This window comes from Sinohyriopsis cumingii, chromosome 9 (assembly GCF_028554795.1).
Source record: "Sinohyriopsis cumingii isolate HCF-2022 chromosome 9, ASM2855479v2, whole genome shotgun sequence".
In the NCBI taxonomy this organism is placed as follows: Eukaryota; Metazoa; Mollusca; class Bivalvia; order Unionida; family Unionidae; genus Sinohyriopsis; species Sinohyriopsis cumingii.
Window position 1 is genome coordinate 7079294 of NC_142969.1, and position 19011 is coordinate 7098304.

Here is a 19011-nt window from a genome sequence, read left to right on the forward strand (position 1 = left end):
ATGATGCATTACACACAAACACACACACACACACACTATCACAGAAATAGTGATGTTAGTATGATGCATTACACACAAACACACACACACACACACTATCACAGAAACAGTGATGTTAGTATGATGCATTACACACAAACACACACACACATACACACTATCACAGAAATAGTGATGTTAGTATGCTGCATTACACACAAACACACACACACACTATCACAGAAATAGTGATGTTAGTATGATGCATTACACACAAACACACACACACATTATCACAGAAATAGTGATGTTAGTATGATGCATTACACACAAACACACACACACACACACACACACTATCACAGAAATAGTGATGAATTTCCAAAATGAAACAAGACCTTCTAAAAACCTGGTACTGTAATCCCCTTGTCCGATTGTAATAATATTTTGATTGCACATAAACACAAATCTCCTTATACAACTATAACAATATTGTATTTACACATAAACACAAATCTCTTTATCTGGTTATAATAACATTTTAATTACGCATACACAAAAAAATCTCCTTATCCGACTGTAACAAAATTGTGTTTACACCTAAACACAAATCTCCTTATCAGTGTATTAACATTGTGCTTGCACATAAACACAAATCTCCTTATCCGACTGTAACAACATTGTGTTTACACATAAACACAAATTTTCTTATCCGTGTGTAACAACATTGTGATTACACGTAAACACAAATCTCCTTGCCAACAGGAGCATAGGCGTAATTGAATACAAAACTGGTATGAAGGACAGATGCCAAGGAAATGAATGATGTGATTAAACATTTTTGGGGTTTAGCAACATGGTATGCCATAAATGTTGTCATGATAGTTGATGGAGGCAGAGCCCAAGAAGACCCACTGAAAGAACCACCGAACTCTACATGGCCAGATTAAGGTGGTGGTGGGGGATCCAAAGGGGAGCACAAGTTTCATCAGTGTAGGGTTGAAACAAAGTTGGATAGACCTAAATGTAACACGGTTCAAGACAATGAGACTGTAATACACAAATGGCTAAGATTACACATCACTCACTCATGGATGAAAATTAGGTCACTTACCTAATTAGGTATAGTTGAGTTGCTCTTCTTGGGATTCAATCACATAACTAATTATCAGTGTATTTAATGTGATGTAGTCCACGATATAAGAGTCTAATGAATAAATAACTGAGCAAATACATCACTTAAGTGTGTGTGAGATTTAGATTTTTAACATAGCTTTAACAATTTTTCAGTCATATCTTTTCGATGTCTGCATTATAGCAGTTTATAGTGATATCTAGCACCCGGGCATCATGTCGCAGACATGTAGCATGATGTCCCACCCAGTCCTAACACTAACCTCTTAATGCTGAGCGCCAAGCGAGGCAGCTGTTAGTATCATTTTTGTAAGTCTTTGGTATGACTTGGCCGGGGATCGAACCCACAAACTCCCGCATCCGAGGCAGACACTCTAACCAATAGGCCACTGTGCGGTTGTGAAAGTTATGCTAAAGTGACTTTGCTACTAAGCTAATCTCATTGAGATACACATATTAATGATCATGAATGTAGGGGAAATAGTGCCCAACACATATGAGTGGGTGAGGAATGGTCAACTAAGAATACAAAAGTCATTCAAGAATGAAATTAAGTCACAGTGACCTAATTTGTATAAGGCTGACTTCCGCTTTTCAGGTGCATCCATGTATTAATTTCCAAAAGTGGTGTGAAATGGGCTTCATGATACTGAGGGTGTAACTATTTATTAGCTGAAAACACGTTACTAAAAGTGTGCATATTAGGTTAAACTGATCCACTTTTACAAAACTGAGTTACTCTCATTGATTTGCACTGACATACATGCTTTTTATGGTTGAAGATGACAATAAGTTAAATATCTTTATGTACAAAGAAGACCTGCTAAAATACAAGTATTACTCAACTTTGAAATTTAGGTCAAAGTGACCTAGCATTAGTATGATTTAATTACTTTTGTTCAGCTGCATTAACATAATTATTTTGACAAGTGTTGGTGAAATAGGCTACAAGATATTGAAGGCATTAATGAAGAATGACTGAAAATACCTAAGTTGCTTAAACATAAAAATATTGCTGTGACCATGTTGTGAACCCGGATGACACTGTATAATACGTTGGTGATCTGTTCCGGAGTTACTCCCGGAGGAATTTTAATCAGATTAATTTTGTTGACGATCTCAGAAATTCCACTTACGATGTCTTCAAGTGCTTTCTTAACTGTATCAATGTTCGTCTTGATATCAGAGAGTTTCATGTCAGCGGTGAGCAGAGTACCAAAGAAAACATCTGCGATTTCATCAATTTTTTTAAAAATTTCTACGAAGATTCGTGAACATACATGAACGTCATACTCGGCCCGTAATGTGATTAATTTATTATCTACGGTGCTGTAGTTATTGTCCACATATTTGTTTGTTGCCGCGTCTTTGTAGGATATTGGCTCTCCGAGCACCACTATTTTATTTCCCTTCATGCTGAGTTCACCTGTCATTGTGTCACCAGTATTCTTTAAATGATTAGCGATTTCATTTCTGATGTTTGTAAACGATATACTTGAATCTCTGATTCCACCCTCGTCAGTAAACACAGGGATGTTATCCGTGACCGCACAGAGTACTCGTCGAACTATATCATTCCATTTAATGTTGCTGGTTTTTAGCCTGCCAAATCGGATCTGAAAAAACATCCTCATCTCGGTCAACTCCACCAGGTTCATGAGATCATTAAGATCGTCTTTTGTCACGTATTTTGATAAATATATTTCAGATTTTTTATACTAATATCACTACGAGATCTTCCGTAAATATCATCCATTCTTCTTCTTCTTTTTTTCTTCAAATCGTGGATTTCCAACGCTGAATTGTATAATTGTGCACAGCTTTATGAGGTGGTAATGACGATTTTGATATAGACTCGAGCACCGCCATTGTTTCACGGCCGCATATTGGCGGATCGGTTAATTGTTTGTGTTGGTAACGTTGAGTACCAAATTGGGATCCCTGACTGTTTGACATACTTGATAAATTCCTGCGGTGGAGCTAACCAGTACGAGTCAAAATAAACAATTCCGCGGGGGTCAATCGCGTATGCTACCCAATGAGTACCGGGTCCAACACGTGAATCGAGATTAATAATACCGGTTTCAGCATTGTTTGGTTGTTTTGGTAATTGATCTCGCATAAAAAACCTCTGAAGCTTTTATTCTGAGTTGTTTAGCTGCATCAAGTAAATCAAAATTTGACATTGGTGTAAAACACCATTGTGAGTTCAACGTAGATAAGTTCCCGGAAGTCTCAGACCTTTTCCTAGATAAGTTCTCAGGCCGCTCCCCCTTTTTTAAATCCCTTTTCCCATTACTTTTTATGATACCTTGTGACCAATATATCCAACACCGCCTAACTCGTCTGCGTTTGCAATAGCTGGGGCATCAGCAGATAACGCTGGTATTGCCGCGAACAGTGGGAATACTCATCCCGTTTTAACTGGGTCGTTGATATCACCAGCAGAAAGTTTAAATCGTTATCCAGTCTTGGATTGTTTAGCATCATTGAGATGTTTAAGTTGACGCGCTGTCAACGACAGTTTATTTTCACCGCCTGTGATTTGATTGTGCTTTAGCGTTATTGTTGTTCCGCATTTTGTCGCTGATGCGGATTGTAGCTTCTTGATCTGATCAGGAGCTAGACTGACACTAACATGATGGTAAGACATTTTTATAACATACTCGTGTTTCTAAATAACGTGGATTAAAGATTTTCCACTGGTGCATCAACGACTCTCATTCGACCACCAGCACCGTCACGTAACACTTCTATGTCGCTAAGTATAACAGCAATTGCTCTGTAATTAACACCACCACCTGTATTCACGCTGGCGCTGAAGTGTATATCAACGACAGATTGTTTCGATAAATCTAGATGCTCCAGCGAAAAGTAATATATCAGATATCGAGTTTTAAAAACATGTTGTGAGATCTGTAAACCAGTATCTACATTTTGATCACGTCCCATAAACGTCATTAACCGATGGTACACACGCGCTATATGATTTTGTTCATAATTCACTCGTATGCTTACTGTTGGTTCTTGATGCCCATTTATCCGCCAAAAAACCCTCGGTAACGCCCAGTTTGTCAAATATCATATGACTACGTTCTTGTGAGTTCAATCGCGCAGTCTCCTGAGGCGCAACAAATATATGTCGTGGCGCAGAAACACTTTTCTGTGATGCTATATGTCATGTAAATTTCCCGTTAATATCAGTTTGAATACTATCTGTGGTTGTTGTCAACCATGACAACAGAGACTTACCACCTGTGTCCAGAAAAGATAATAGTTGTTGTTCTTCAGCAAGCGACGGAGTCATTACCGGCATCCATAACGAAAGTTTTGTCAGTATTACTTTACCAGCATCACCAGCAGGTCTCCAGAGCGCGTTGTTGTCGGTATCCTTTCTCACAAGTGCAACTGTGTGTTTATCTCCAAAGATAACTTTTCTAACATATCTGCTAAATCAATAGATATGTGATAGTGGAATTGCGCATGAAACATTTCTACGATTTCCATCCAACATTGTTCGGCGTGTTGTAAATCCTAAGTTGAAAATTTGATTTAGCTTCAACAATTATCGACTCCACATCTGCGTCGTCAGCAGCAGCGCAGTGGGGTTGTTTTGTTTTTGGTCGTCTTTTAGTATACTGATCGCTTTCAGGGTAGTTAGAATTATCTTTTACAAACATCATTGTGGGACCTGCTGATCTTGTATAATCATCAGAGTATCTTGCTAGTCCTATCATTGTTGTGGCAACATCAACGTCTTTCTGAATCGTCTCGATGTTTTCTCCATCAATCAAATAAGTAGCGCTATCAAACAATGCCATGATGCCGTTGTTGACAAAACCAATTTCAAAAACCCGGCTGCATATGCAGTATCATCTGTTTTTATAATTTCACCTTCTATCTCAATAAAAGCCTCAGCGGGTAAAAAGTATATGCTTGTATCATGGACTTGTAATGCAATTCTTTCACGCTGATTTGGTAGTTGTGCATTATAAGAATATAAATGATAATCACGTACACTTTCATCTTTAAGGACAGGTGATTCCGTGTCAAATACTGTGTTGGGTACGCGCTTAAACATTTTTATAATAATTATTTTCGTCTAACACGATGAATACCATTTCGGGAAGCTCTGCTTCCTGATATTAAACTTGAAATATTACTCCCTGCTTCACCGAGTCCTTGATCTGCTAGCGATGCTTTATTTATTATTTTACTGATATTTTCAGGCATAACTTCAGTGCTTGGTAATTTTACTGGCTGTGATTTTCGTCGTATTAATCGTGCTAGTCTTTCTTTGATTGCCGAGAACGCCTTACCAGCAACATTGACGATTGCAGCAGGAGCTTTTTCACGAACAATATCAATAGCTTTCATTCATATTTGTTTTGCAACAGGCGCTACTTTTGGAGCTAACCTCCTGAATAATCCCTGAGCAACATCACCAAGTCCATCTCAGTAAATCGCTGTGACCATTACACGTCCATGTTGACTATTGTGTATGATCATCTTATTTTAGTTGCTATTTATCTAATCACTGTAATCATCAACGAGTTCATCAACAGGTTCTCGGTAAACGCCAAGATACATGATACCACCTGTGAATAATAGCTGACAAATATCAGCTGCTTCATTAATTATTTCCGGAGAATTATTTCTAGCACGCGCTCCTCCTATGAGAACTTCTAGCCGTTATATTTCCTCGATGATATTGTTAGGACAAACAAGAGCACTTCCAAACCCACTACCAGTAGCAACAATGTCAGGCTCATCGTGAAGTTCTCCCTCATGTGGATAATACATTTCTTCTTCCGTTTGTTGCAGAGGTGGAGGAAGTAGATAAGAAGGATCTTGCTGCTATTGTTTTTGTTTTTGCTGTTCCTGCTTTTTTGTTTCTGTTGTTCTCGTTTCTGTTTTCGCTCTTCTTGCTTTTTTTTTGTTTCTGTTTTCGCTTTTGTTCTGTTTGTTTCTGTTCTTTATGTTTCTGTTGTACCTCATCATGCAATGCTACTCCGCCTGAACAAATGTCATAAATATTGTCTTGTTTGGATATCCGATCAATACCCCGGTTTTTTTAATACACCCAATCAACCAATATACACGATTTATATCTTTAACATAATCAGGTTTAAAAAAAGTATGTCTTGATGCAGCAAACGAACCAAACTCCATTACATCCTTATTAGTTTCAACGTGAATCTTTTTATTTCTTGTGTACCACCATCAGTAAAACCAATTTCCTTTTTATGTTCTTCTTCACCAACATCTTTATCCGCGACAGGGTCAGCGACAACATCTTGTGGTTGGGGTTGGGGCTGTGCGTCAGCTATTTCAGTTGGAAGTTCTTGTAAAATCTTCTTTGTTTGTTTAGTTCTCGCTGCTATTTTTTCAGTTTGCTCAGTGGTTTGTTTTGATACTGGAAGAAGATCCTCCTTAACAGCCGTTACGACTTTTTCATTAACTTTAGTAACAGGTTTAAATAACTGTTCTGTACTTTTTGCCTATTCAACTTGTGCTTCTTGCCGTTCTTGTAGTTTTTTTTTCTCTGAAAGAATCTCTCACGGGGAGAAATTTCATAATTGTTTCTAGTCGCTCTCGAGCTAACCGGGCAGCATAAGATTCCGGATGAACCATTATTTGATATAAAAAATTTTTAATTAATAGCAGCAGAGGGAACGCGACCTCGATGAGGCGTTATCGTAGTAAAACTCACGCATACTTTTCGGAAACGATGACGCGAAATAAACCTAACCCCGTAGAGAGACTCACTCTTGGAAAGTTAGAGGCCTCGGTTTCACGTTTTGTTTTCGTTTTTGTAATAAGGGTTAGTTTACCAAAATAACGCTTATGAAATGAAGTGGGTTGGTTCACCCCCTCTGCTGCTAGAGGTTAGTGTTTGGACTGATCGGCCTGGTGTCAGAATAATGTGACCGGGTGGGACACAATGCCACATGTCCGCGGCACGATTCTCCAGTGCCAAACATCACTATAAACTGCCGTACTGCAGACTTCATAGCGATTGACTCGAATTGTTAAAGCTACTTTACCCCACCCCCAAGAAAACGACAACAACAAAACAAAAAACAAAACAAAGGAATATGGCACTGTACAAGTTTTAAAGACAATGCAAATATACAAAGGAAAGGTAATCAGTTGCAAAATGAGTATTTCGCAGATCACGTAGGTGACAGCCGTAGAAATAGCTTGAACTAAAGTATACGTAAATAATGGCGGCCATGCAAATATTCTTTCTAGAAGATGTACGCGGCGGACCGGCGGCCGTGCGAATAGTCTTTCCCCAGTTAAAGTGCGTGAGAATTGCTTCGACCGCGCATAATGGTCACTGAATGTTAACAAACTTGTCAAGGCTGACGTATTACGCACACAAATTTTTGTTCTTCAAAGAAATCACCTTCACGTGAGTACACCTTGAATTTTCTCACGCATTTATATACAAAATGTCATGTATTTTTAATGTAATGATCTTATGGTTTTCTAACGCTACACGTCTGCGCTATGAGATTCCAAAGAACTGACTGATCGTGACTTGATATTTACTTGGAATCGGGAGTTATCCTCTATTTTGCCTTTCTTTTAACCTCCCGTCTCCAACCCCACCCCACGTGAACAGATCCCAACACCTACACAGCTCCAGATTTACATATTACTTAAAGAAAGGAGAAATAAGGTTTATATTTTAGTCGGAGAGAGCAGACATAAGTGTACACAATGCCAGAGGCACATACACCAAAATACCAGAGAGTGAAACGTTACATTATATAGCATGGAAAGTTGTACACTGTATACACTTCAAACGTGCAGGCAATTACACACACACACACACACACACACACACACACACACACACATATATATATATATATATATATATATATATATATATACTGACATGCACTACACAAACAGGTAGTTGTATATACAGGTGGCTGATGCAAAATTTAATGTTGACAAAACGGAACAGCCTGAAGGAAAAATACCACCAAATGACCAAAGGTTCACAAATATGAGCCTTTCTGACACCTAACACGGTCGTATTATTTAACGAGAGAGAGAGAGAGAGAGAGAGAGAGAGTCACTCGTTATAATTCTTCTGCTTGAGACAACTTCTGTCAACACTCAGCCATCTCTGGTGTTACCGCATGTAATTTGCATGTTTTCAGATAGCATAAAGTCTTTTTTAAAAATGTAACTCGTGCTGAACTGATTTCGACGAAATCGATCACGGATATCGGTGATAGATTAATTAATCATTTCAATACAAGATGGGGCAGACATACTTAGAGTTAGTAAAGGATAGTGACCAATGCATGACAAATTCAATGGGAGCATCAGTAATGTGGTCTATTACGTTGAGACGCAAATCAATGATGACGTAACATTTACGAATAATACTCTCCTACTGTATATAAGACAATACATCATTCTGGATACCATAGCAACACCAACTATATGAATATGCATTTGTTTGCGTTCTTCTCCTTTCTCAGCTGAACCAGGAAGTCTGAATTGTATTAGTGCATGTGATCAACGGTTACACGATTATTCTGCATAACTGTAACTCTACAATCTCTGTCTTTCTGACAGTCTCGTTAAGGTAGACACCATCAGAAATACAAATAATCTGAGAAAAGAGATGGAAAAAAACGCCAAGAAATTAACTGAACATACCTGGACTTGCGAAGGCTATCGACAGTGTTCCGATTAAATATATCACGCTGTTAAAAGAGATAAAAGAAAATACACTTTGATATGTGTGTCAATCTATCAAAAACAAATTAATGAAATAAGCTCAGCTATTTTATCTAGATATTTATTTCTAATACCTACACATCATTTAGTCCATACATACATGCAGGAATGAAGATGGGTCGAAGAATCGAAGCTTAGCATGGATGTATAAATAGAATGTCTTCATGCATAGCTGGATTTATCAGTGGTGTACGAAATATTTCTGCTTGGTAGATTACTATTTTGGCGGACATAACAATGATTGCATGTTCCTTAAAATAAAACTCGTAGGTTATTAGAAAGGTAACAATATTATCTAAAATTCATGAAAATCTGTTTATATAGATTCTAAATTATGAAATGCGATCGTTAACATGTGTAAAGAGCACAGGTCATACCGGGGATTACGGTCCTTTCTAGAGCACTGGACCAATCAGGCATCGCGTGTGTCAGGGACTGATTAATAAAAATGCAAGAAACTAGCCCCTTTTAATACTAATATATAAAATTAATTATTCTGGATATACTGTACCGTTGTATCGCTCTATATTAAGAAAGAGATATCGCTTATGTTCCTTATTTTGTACACAAAACCAAGCAGACTGCCATTTTATTATCGGAGTTGTAACCAAGAATACGCGATATTAACAATATTTAAATAATGCTTCTATTACATCCATAATCAAGTGTGGTAAATTCAATGTTTTCGTTTGTGTTTATTGTTTGTCTTGTTTATCTCCGTTTTGCAAGTTTGCCCTTTGTCACGTTTGCTCAGCCCCAGTTAGTAAGTCGTGTATAAACTAAGGTATTATTGCAAGCCATGGTTTAATGTTTAAACATTGCCGCAGGCTTGAGTTAATCTCTTATGCAAGTTTACCGTGACCAGAGGGAAGACCCGACATCTTGAATCGGCACATGCCTTAGATCGCGCTACTTCCAATCTATGTTTTACAGCTTAGTCCTTTGATCAGAAGAACCCGCAAGGGACCGGGACGTGTTCTAAATCCGTCCCCACGTGGACAGACAGCGAGAAGGACAATGTCCGCTAAGTTTGATTGGATCGGGTCAAAAAGATATCCAACCGGAACTGAGATCGAGGGTGTGATAACAATTTCGATCCGAATTATAACTTCTAACTAGCAAAGGAAAATTTAGTCTCGTCTAGGAAGATTGCTGAGCAATATGAGGTTACTCCAAAGAAGCCACTCGTAATTTGGCGGTAAAACTTATAGAGGAGATTCTAAGGAAAGAAAAAGCTTCGTAAAGATCAGCAAGTTTTTGCTCGATTTTTGCAGAATTTTACGACATTGTGATTGTAATTATTTGTAGCATGTATACTTAATTACGAGGATCGTTTAGTACGTGGAATTACCTTTGTAGCGTTTAATTTACATGCGTATTTGAAAAATGAGCTTGAGTATTATGTAGAGAATTATGTAGTTTGTTAACTTGTGGTCAGAATTAATTTTGTAATTCGCTATTAGATTACTTCGTAGTAAACTAGTGCATTTATTCATGTGATATACTATATTTTTACACATGCTTGAATTGTGAATTTGGAAAATGATTAAAGTTTGTAAGATTAGTTAATATGGATGTTCTGATATATCAGAGCATGAATATTTCAATATCTGTGTACATGGTATGAGTTGTAATGTAGAGAAATTCGTCTGATTGCTGTGATATTATTAAGTATAATAGGAATAGGAATATGTACTGATGTGACGCATATTATTGATGTCTGTATGAGAAGTAATTGATACCGTGCTTTTATTACGACGTTGTTTTACCATACAAGAACGTTGTTTTGTGGTTTAACGCCATTTTTCAGCACACGATAGGCTATGCATGGCGGCCAGTAATAATGGTGCAGGAAGAACCCGGGAAAACCCCCGGAAGAACCACCAAGCCACGAGAAACTACTGGCACGCTTTCTCACATACCCACATTGGCCGAATCCTAGACTCGAACCCACGCAGACAGAGGTGAGATGGCAGTGATCCGTAACGGAGAGCGCTTTAGACCACTCGGCCACTCGGGGCCCCATACAATATCGTATGAGTATTTCGATGTGAATGAATGCGTGACCGAAGACATTTAATAACCGTTATCTGATGATAGGCTGGGTGTAGTGTGAGATGAGAGGGCTAAGGAAAATATTGTACCGTCCTTGTGTTTTCACAGGAAGCTTGTTTGGGGGACAGAACTTCCGGTTCAATTAAGTACAGAGTCTCTAAGAGGGGAGACGGAAGTGAGACTAGCAGAGCAGTATGAGTCAACAAGTCTAGTCGGTATAGAGAGTCGAGGAGGAGGAGGAAAAGGGGTCGAGGAGGAGAAAGTGGAAAAGGAGGAGGAGTATGGAGAAGTCCAGGAGGAGAAGGAATTTGGAGAAAGTCGGGATGAATAGGAGAAAGAACTGGAGGAATAGGAGAGAAGAATACACAGATGAGTAGAAAACAAGGACAGGTGGAAACCTATCTCACACTACTAATCAAATGACGAGATAGGTTATCACTGTGTCTAGAGGAAGGAGAGTACTTGGGAAATTTGAAGTACTTGATTATTGAATTATTATTAAATTGCTATTCGTTGAATTTCACGTTCTGCATATTCAATCATTCAACCGTCGGCATTACTGACTAGGGGCTCGGAGCTTTACATCTATATTTCAGTGATTTAACTTCCAACCAAAATCGAGCCTGGGTAGAACTTCTATAATAATTTAAATAAAATATTGGGAGCACCCCACCCCAACCATAATAACACACCTACCACAGTGGCGGCATAACAACCCGTCACGTCACACCATTGATAAAGAGAGGAGTCGAAACTGCTTTTGGGAAGTTAAAAATAGGTTTGCACTGTTTGTTATCAGATTGTTGCATATATATGGGTAATTCGGTTGAATGATGTTTCGTCTGCTTCGCATGTGCATAATCGCAAACCTTGGCATAGCTGGTTTAGCGAGAAAAGGTCATGACACACGCAATTTTCTTTTTATTGGTGTTAACATAAGTGATCAATGCGAATGTAGGCTATATATTAAAACATACATGAACCATGCATAGGAACTTAGATACATGCGGTAAAGATAAATTAATTATGATTGCTGTAACAATCTAAGGACAATGTGTGTGTGTGTGAGAGAGAGAGAGAGAGAGAGAGAGAGCGTTGGAGCCTATGCTTTCATTCAGTTACACAATGCATGATGACCCTTGCGACTCACAACAATTACGTGCTTTTTTACATTGTTCTAATTATAGCGGATAAAAACCACTATACCCCTTGTTCATTAAAATGACTTCGTCCCATCGTCAATTGTAGTAAATGGTCTTTTCTTACAACATAATTAAATTGAATGTCTCTGCTATCTGCGTGTCAAACTACACATGTAAGCGTTATTTGATCATGTTACTCGTAGTCATACTCTACTTGGATGGGAAAACCCCTACACAAGGTCAAAGTTTTACCGCATTTAAGCACGATTTTATTTTATTTTATTTTACAATGCACTTAATCTAATTTCACAACTTTTGGACATTTTCAATCAGACTGAGTATACACCCCAACAAAAACAAATACAAAGAAAAATGCATGCAAATTTACACAACAGTGCTCATTGAATTATCGCCTCTATGTTAGCTCCCAACACAATGTAAATTAGCATGCATCTGTTTTGGGACGACCCTATGAAGTGTCCCACGTATATGCACAAACATGTTTTCGAAAATTGATATTCATGAAGTAAAGGAGATCAATGTATTTAAAGTCAATAACAGTTATTTTCCTTTTGGAGCACACATATATTTTACAGTTCCAACTTTTTACGTTTCCACCTATCTACCATTTCTCCCCACTATACATGCAAATACGACCTGAGATCAACGATACAAATAGATTCTCATCGTATACGCTGCCTTTTATTATTCGTGAGAGATGGGTACACTATGCTCCTTTTACAAAATTCAAGCACCAACATTGGTCTAAATATATTCCATAAAAATTAGGACACGTGGATACATAACATGTGATTGAACTGTCAAACTTTAGCCTACAAGTCATCGAGAATCGCCTGTTGAAAAAGATAATAAACTAAGGTGAGTTATACTCTGTGTGGTTATATGCGCATGTGTTTTGGATTTTTAACGTAGCTTTAACAATTGTTCAGTCATATCCCTACGTTGCATGCAGTCTGGCAGTTTATAGAAATATCTTGCACTGAGGTATCATGCCGCAGACATGTAGCATGATGTCCCCCACAGTCCCATTATCGTCACTCCAGACCAGCCAGTCCTAACTATAACCTCTAAACGCTGAACGCCAAGTGAGGCAACTCTTAGTACCATTTTTATGAGCCTTTGGTATGAGTCGACCGGGCTTTGAACCCGCGACCTCCTGCAGATTTTACTGTGAAAATAATGGAGGTAAATCGTCTTCAAAATTCTGTTTGTTTACTGAATTACTTGAGTAACAAATACAGTGTGCCTTCTATCACTTACAAAGCTTAACATTTGTTGTTGTTCTTGTTTGGAGTTTAATGCCATTTTCAGTACATGACACTATACATGGCGGTCAGTTTATGAAGAAACCGGAAAAAATCCCCGAAGAACCACAAGCCCACAGGATGCTACTGGTAAGTCGTCTCGCATACCCACGCTGGCAATACCTGAGTTCGAAACCAAGTGTACAGAGGTGAGATGTCGGTGATCTGGAAAGGCGATGGCATGACTCATGAGACCACTTCGACAAGCGGGGCCTTAGACCACGTGACCACCAGGATCTCTAAACCACACGGCCATCTGGGGCCCCGCTCAATATTTGCAAATACCCGTGTTCGTACTTTGCCTGCTTAATCTTGCACAATAGTGGTTTGGTAAAAGTAGAGCTGCTATACCCGTATATTAGGATCAATAACACATGCAGATTAGGATCAATAACACACATGAATATTAGAACCAAGAACACACCTGAAGATTAGGATCACGAACACGATGAAGACTAGAATCAAGTGCACACAAGTATATTGAGATCAACATCACACTCGTATACTGGGTTCAAAACACGTAGATCAGGATTAAGAACATACATGTAGAATAGGATCAACAACATACATGTAGAATAGGATCAACAACACACGTGTAGAATAGGATCGACAACATACGTGCATAGGATCAACAACATACATGTAGAATAGGATCAACAACAAATATGTAGAATAGGATCAACAACACACGTGTAGAACAGGATCAACAACACACGTGCATAGGATCAATAAAACCAGATAAGGATAGTTGTAGTGCGGATTGGTAGATAAATACCGCGATATTAAATTTGGCATATATTTATTTACTTTGACATTTGGTAACTACAATATTCCTTTAAAACATAAATGGGATAGTCATTGCTGCACTATAAGCGTTTGAAATATGCAAATTACAAATAGCAAAAACAACTTCTACTTTGTCTATTGTCATTGTGCGATATTTTCAAGGGATGAGACAGTTAAAATTTATAATAATTTTACCGAGTATGCCTGAAAAAATCGGTATACTTCCATTTCACTCTCTTTATTTACTCTACAAGATTAAGGAGTGTGTAAACAGAGGATTTTCATTCTTCAGATATTGACCTACATACCTCAGATTCTCTCTTGCTTCAAATTATTCAGTTCCTGTTGGAATTCAATACGGTTATAAAAAGAAGAATGTTGTTCACCGTGCTTATAGCTAAAAAAAAACAAATCCATGGTCAAACCTGGAACGAAAAGTGACCGTGACCTTTAGCCTTGGATCATCTATCTCATATTTACACGCGGAGAACATGTGTGCCAATTTTCTTGAATAAAAAACCCTGTTAAATATACAACTGGGCCCCTTACGATTGTAATAAATGATGAAATGTATCAATGCCACGAAGCTTACGGTCATAAATTATATAAATAATTACTTGGAATAATTTTATATTTTATTCATTTTCAATACAATGAGTTGTTTCATTACTTTTAACCAATAGTGCTTATGTGCCTTTTGTATTCTGTAACGTAATATGCACCCCATTTTTATGTGTCTTTCATAAACTGCAGCGTAATATGCACACCGTGTTTATGTGCCTTTTGTATTCTGTAGCGTAATATGCACACCATTTTTATGTGCCTTTTGTAAACTGTAGCGTAATATGCACACCATGTTTATGTGCTTTTCGTAAACTGTAGCGTAATATGCACACCATGTTTATGTGCCTTTCGTAAACTGTAGCTTAATATGCACACCATTTGTTATGTGCATTTCGTAAACTGTAGCGTAATATGCACACCGTGTTTATGTGCCTTTTGTATTCTGTAGCGTAATATGTACGCCGTGTTTATGTGCATTGTGTATTCTGTAGCGTAATAAGCACTACTATATTTACTAGCTTTAACAATAAAATTGTTCGAACATAACGTTTGTATAGCTTGTACCAGGTTCCAGATTTGGCATTCATTCACATTCTATTCAAGGCGGTTACGGGGTGTTGGGGTGCGGCGAGAGGATCAAAAAAGGTCTCCCCATACCCCCCCCCCCCCATCAGCGTGAAACAACGTCAACGGTGGAGTATATTTTTTTACAGTTAGTTGGTTAAAAGTATTAACTTAAACCTAATAAAATGCATGAATTTCTGGACACTTTGCCCTCTGGGCTCTGGGCAAGTGGATACATCACATAAAGGCATTGACTACCTATTGTATGCTCCCCCTTCCCCACATGCTTGTATTCGCCATTGCTGTTAATTTATTTTCATGACCAAGTGCTAATATTTGACAACAAAATCACGCTGATGTGATCATCCATTCAGAAGAGTGATAACAAGCTCTGTACAAGATGGTTGCTATGGCGGCCATGTTGGATAACTGAGAAGCACCATATTATTTAGTGTAAAGTGGCATGGCAATCATCCAACTAATTAAGGAACAGCAGGGATAATACACTTGTGCAACGGACGGACTAAGGACAAACATGCCATTCAAGACCGACCTCTGGTCTATGACCAATTGAGCTAACAAATTGTGAAAGCTTACCGGACCATTGGAGCACAAAGCGATTCTTTGTAAACGCGATTAATCCGCTGGCTTGCCAGAAATGGCACGTTGTTTCATTACGGGTACTACCGATAAGAAAAGTAATGTCTTCTCACTTCAATCCAAAATTACACAGTCTGCACGATTACGACAAGGTTATTTAACTTTTCACATAAGCTACCACTCGAATTTCGACATAACAAAAATACCGATCAAGAAACTTCAGCAACGAAGTTATCGCAACGAAAACAAATTTAGTTTCAAGATCTCACTAGAAATTGGATATTTTGAGTAGAATCCCGATAAGGTCACTAACATACAATATTCTGCCCATTTTACCTGGACGACGAGCAACCTAGCAGTTTTTCCTATAAGCGATCACCAAAATTTACGATTTACAAGGCACACTGAAGCAAAGTCAACTTATAAATCACAAATATAGATACTAACAGAAAGCATGATTTGCGTTATGTTTATGTATGTAATTTTCGTAAAAGTATCTTGAGATTCAATGAAAATATTTCAACTTCCAAACAACATATCAAGTTAAAGGTAAATCTGCCAGCTGACCACAAATATGGCGGCTGATGACGTCATTCTGGAACTATATAACCACAAAAGATTATTTGTTTACCGCTCCGATGGCCTAGTGGTTAAAGCGTCCGCCTCGGATGCGGAAGATCGTGGGTTTGATCCCCGGTCGAGTCATACCAAAGACTTACAAACATGGTACTAACAGCTGCCTCACTTGGCGCTCAGCATTAAGAGGTTAGTGTTAGGACTTATCGGCCTGGTGTCATGATAATATGAATGGGTGGGATATGATGCTACATGTCTGCGGCATGATGCCCCAGTGCTAGACATCACATATAAACTGTCACACTGCAGACATCGTAGCAATATGACTGAAAAATTGTTAAAGCTACGTTAAAAATCCAAATTACACACACACACAATTTTTTTTTAGCTGCTCTCTCACTTAAGATTTCCTATGCTACACGTGTTTGAGAGGAATAATAAAACACCATAGACTGTCAATAAAACACCATAGACTGTCTTGCACCTTGTATGGCTTACTACCTTCCTAACTTTTAGTTGTTGTATTTTTTTCCGACTTCATACAATTTGATTTTATACTTTACAGCTTAATACGCATAAGTGATTCTAAATATGCTATTTTTGTAAACAATAAATCCAAGAATTCCCAACTTTGACAGCGTACATATCTGGGATAATGCAAGTTATCTTGGATAATTAACACGGAGCTATATCTGGTAAAATATATACTTATACAATCGTTGACAATCACACAATCGTCTGTTATTACAGCCCCCTCGGTACAGTCAGTGTATGCTTGAGATATTTATAGACGGCTATAATCGAGTTTCATTCCCCGATTCACAAGGTTATCTACCTTACATTGAAATCAACTGATGGTTCGATAGGTGTCGTTTCTGACGCTGCTCTTTAGTTTTGGCCTTGACATAAAAACAAACGGGGGCCCCGAGTGGCCGAGTGGTCTAAAGCGCTCTCCGTTACGGATCACTGCCATCTCACCTCTGTCTGCGTGGGTTCGAGTCTCGGATTCGGCTAATGTGGGTATGTGAGAAAGCTTGCCAGTAGCTTCTCGTGGGTCGGTGGTTCTTTCTGGGGTTTTCCCGGGTTCTTCCTCCACCATTAATACTGGCCGCCATGTATAGCCTATCGTGTGCTGAAAAATGGCGTTAAACCCTACAACAACAACAATAAAAACAAACGAAACTGAAATCCTTATCACATCTTAATCAGGATAGTAGATGTAACTATATTTTTGACAGAATGCAAGTAGTTTTATCTGTTAGAGGTACGACATCGACCTCGACCCCTTATTTCCGACACAGTAGTAAAGGCAACAAATGTCAGTACGATACGGCATACCTGACCGTAGTCCTACAATTAAGACGTATCACATGTTATTTCTGTTTTAGTGTTACCCAAGACATAAATATCAGCGTCGAGGTCTTACATGTAGGACTAACCTGACCGTACCGGCTTACTCGCACCAATGACTTTGCATAATAAATAAGGAAAAAAAAACGTGTTTCCGATCGGTCGAACGTCACTGGTTTTCCGTGCCGACTCTAGCACCTTTTGCCCCCAGGGTAATAATAATAATAATAATAATAATAATAATAATATACAAAAATTAACAAAAGAGAAATTCTGAAATTGATTTGTGCATCTTATTGAGCTGGTTTAGCCCTGTACTTGAAGATCTTAGTGTATATATATATATATATATATATATATATATATATATATATATATATATATATATATATATATATATATAATGTCTCTGAAAAACAGACAAACAAAACGTACCAACCTTAATATCAAAACCAGTGCAATGGGAAAACACGTTTTTTTTTTTTTTTGTTTTTTTTTACACAAGTCCTGTTTGAGATGATATATCAAGGAAGAAATATCTCTCTCCCTCCCTCTCTCCTCTCTCTCTCTCTCTCTCTCTCTGTCGTTATTTCCTAACTTTAGGAACAATATGACATCAATGTTTTGAAAACTTAAGGAAATTGTAATTTGTGTATTTTCTAGTACCCCTCGGGGTATAAAAGAAGTGGGAATATAAGTTACTGACAAAAGTATAAATACGGCAGAGTAGCGATATGTGGTCTTCACATATACACTATTTGTAAAAACTTCATACATGTATGTATATATAAATAATATCTTAGAAAACGCTTTTATTATAGAACAATTGTTAATACCATCCATGGGCGCCCGCACATAGGGGCAAGGCGAGCGGGGACACTTGCTCCCCCGTTACGATGTCTCCTCTAAACATGTTTTGGTCTACATTCGTAAAACTTGATAGCTGATCCCTACATGTTTGCCCTCCCCACCCCGAAAATGAATCTGGGTGCATCTCATGTCAACCATATAAAGGCTTCAAGTGAATTACTGGTTTCATCACACCCACTGAGTATCAAGACTGGCAGACTTGAGAAACGAACGGCATGAATGAGACGAGAACGCAGTGTAAATAGTGATGTGGAAAATGAATACAATTTCGTCTTAACCTGTTTTTGTGTTTTATA

At 38.2% G+C, this 19011-nt stretch overlaps 1 protein-coding gene and 1 long non-coding RNA gene across 3 annotated transcripts in view; one reads left to right on the forward strand and one right to left on the reverse strand.

The window, feature by feature from the left end:
- Positions 1-19011, reverse strand: part of LOC149791222 (equilibrative nucleobase transporter 1-like) — a 55927-nt gene that overhangs the window by 24571 nt on the left and 12345 nt on the right. For both annotated transcript variants that reach the window (XR_016423324.1, XM_089969696.1), the window contains exon 3: positions 8803-8849. Coding sequence is in view for 1 of the 2 variants with exons in the window: in XM_089969696.1 (XP_089825822.1) it covers positions 8803-8849 (47 nt within the window). In the remaining variant the exon portion in view is untranslated. The remainder of the gene's footprint in view (positions 1-8802; positions 8850-19011) is intronic.
- On the forward strand, positions 7395-12005 carry LOC149791223 (uncharacterized). The gene is made up of 2 exons (XR_016423325.1): positions 7395-7531; positions 11047-12005. It is a non-coding gene; the product is annotated as an uncharacterized LOC149791223 (long non-coding RNA).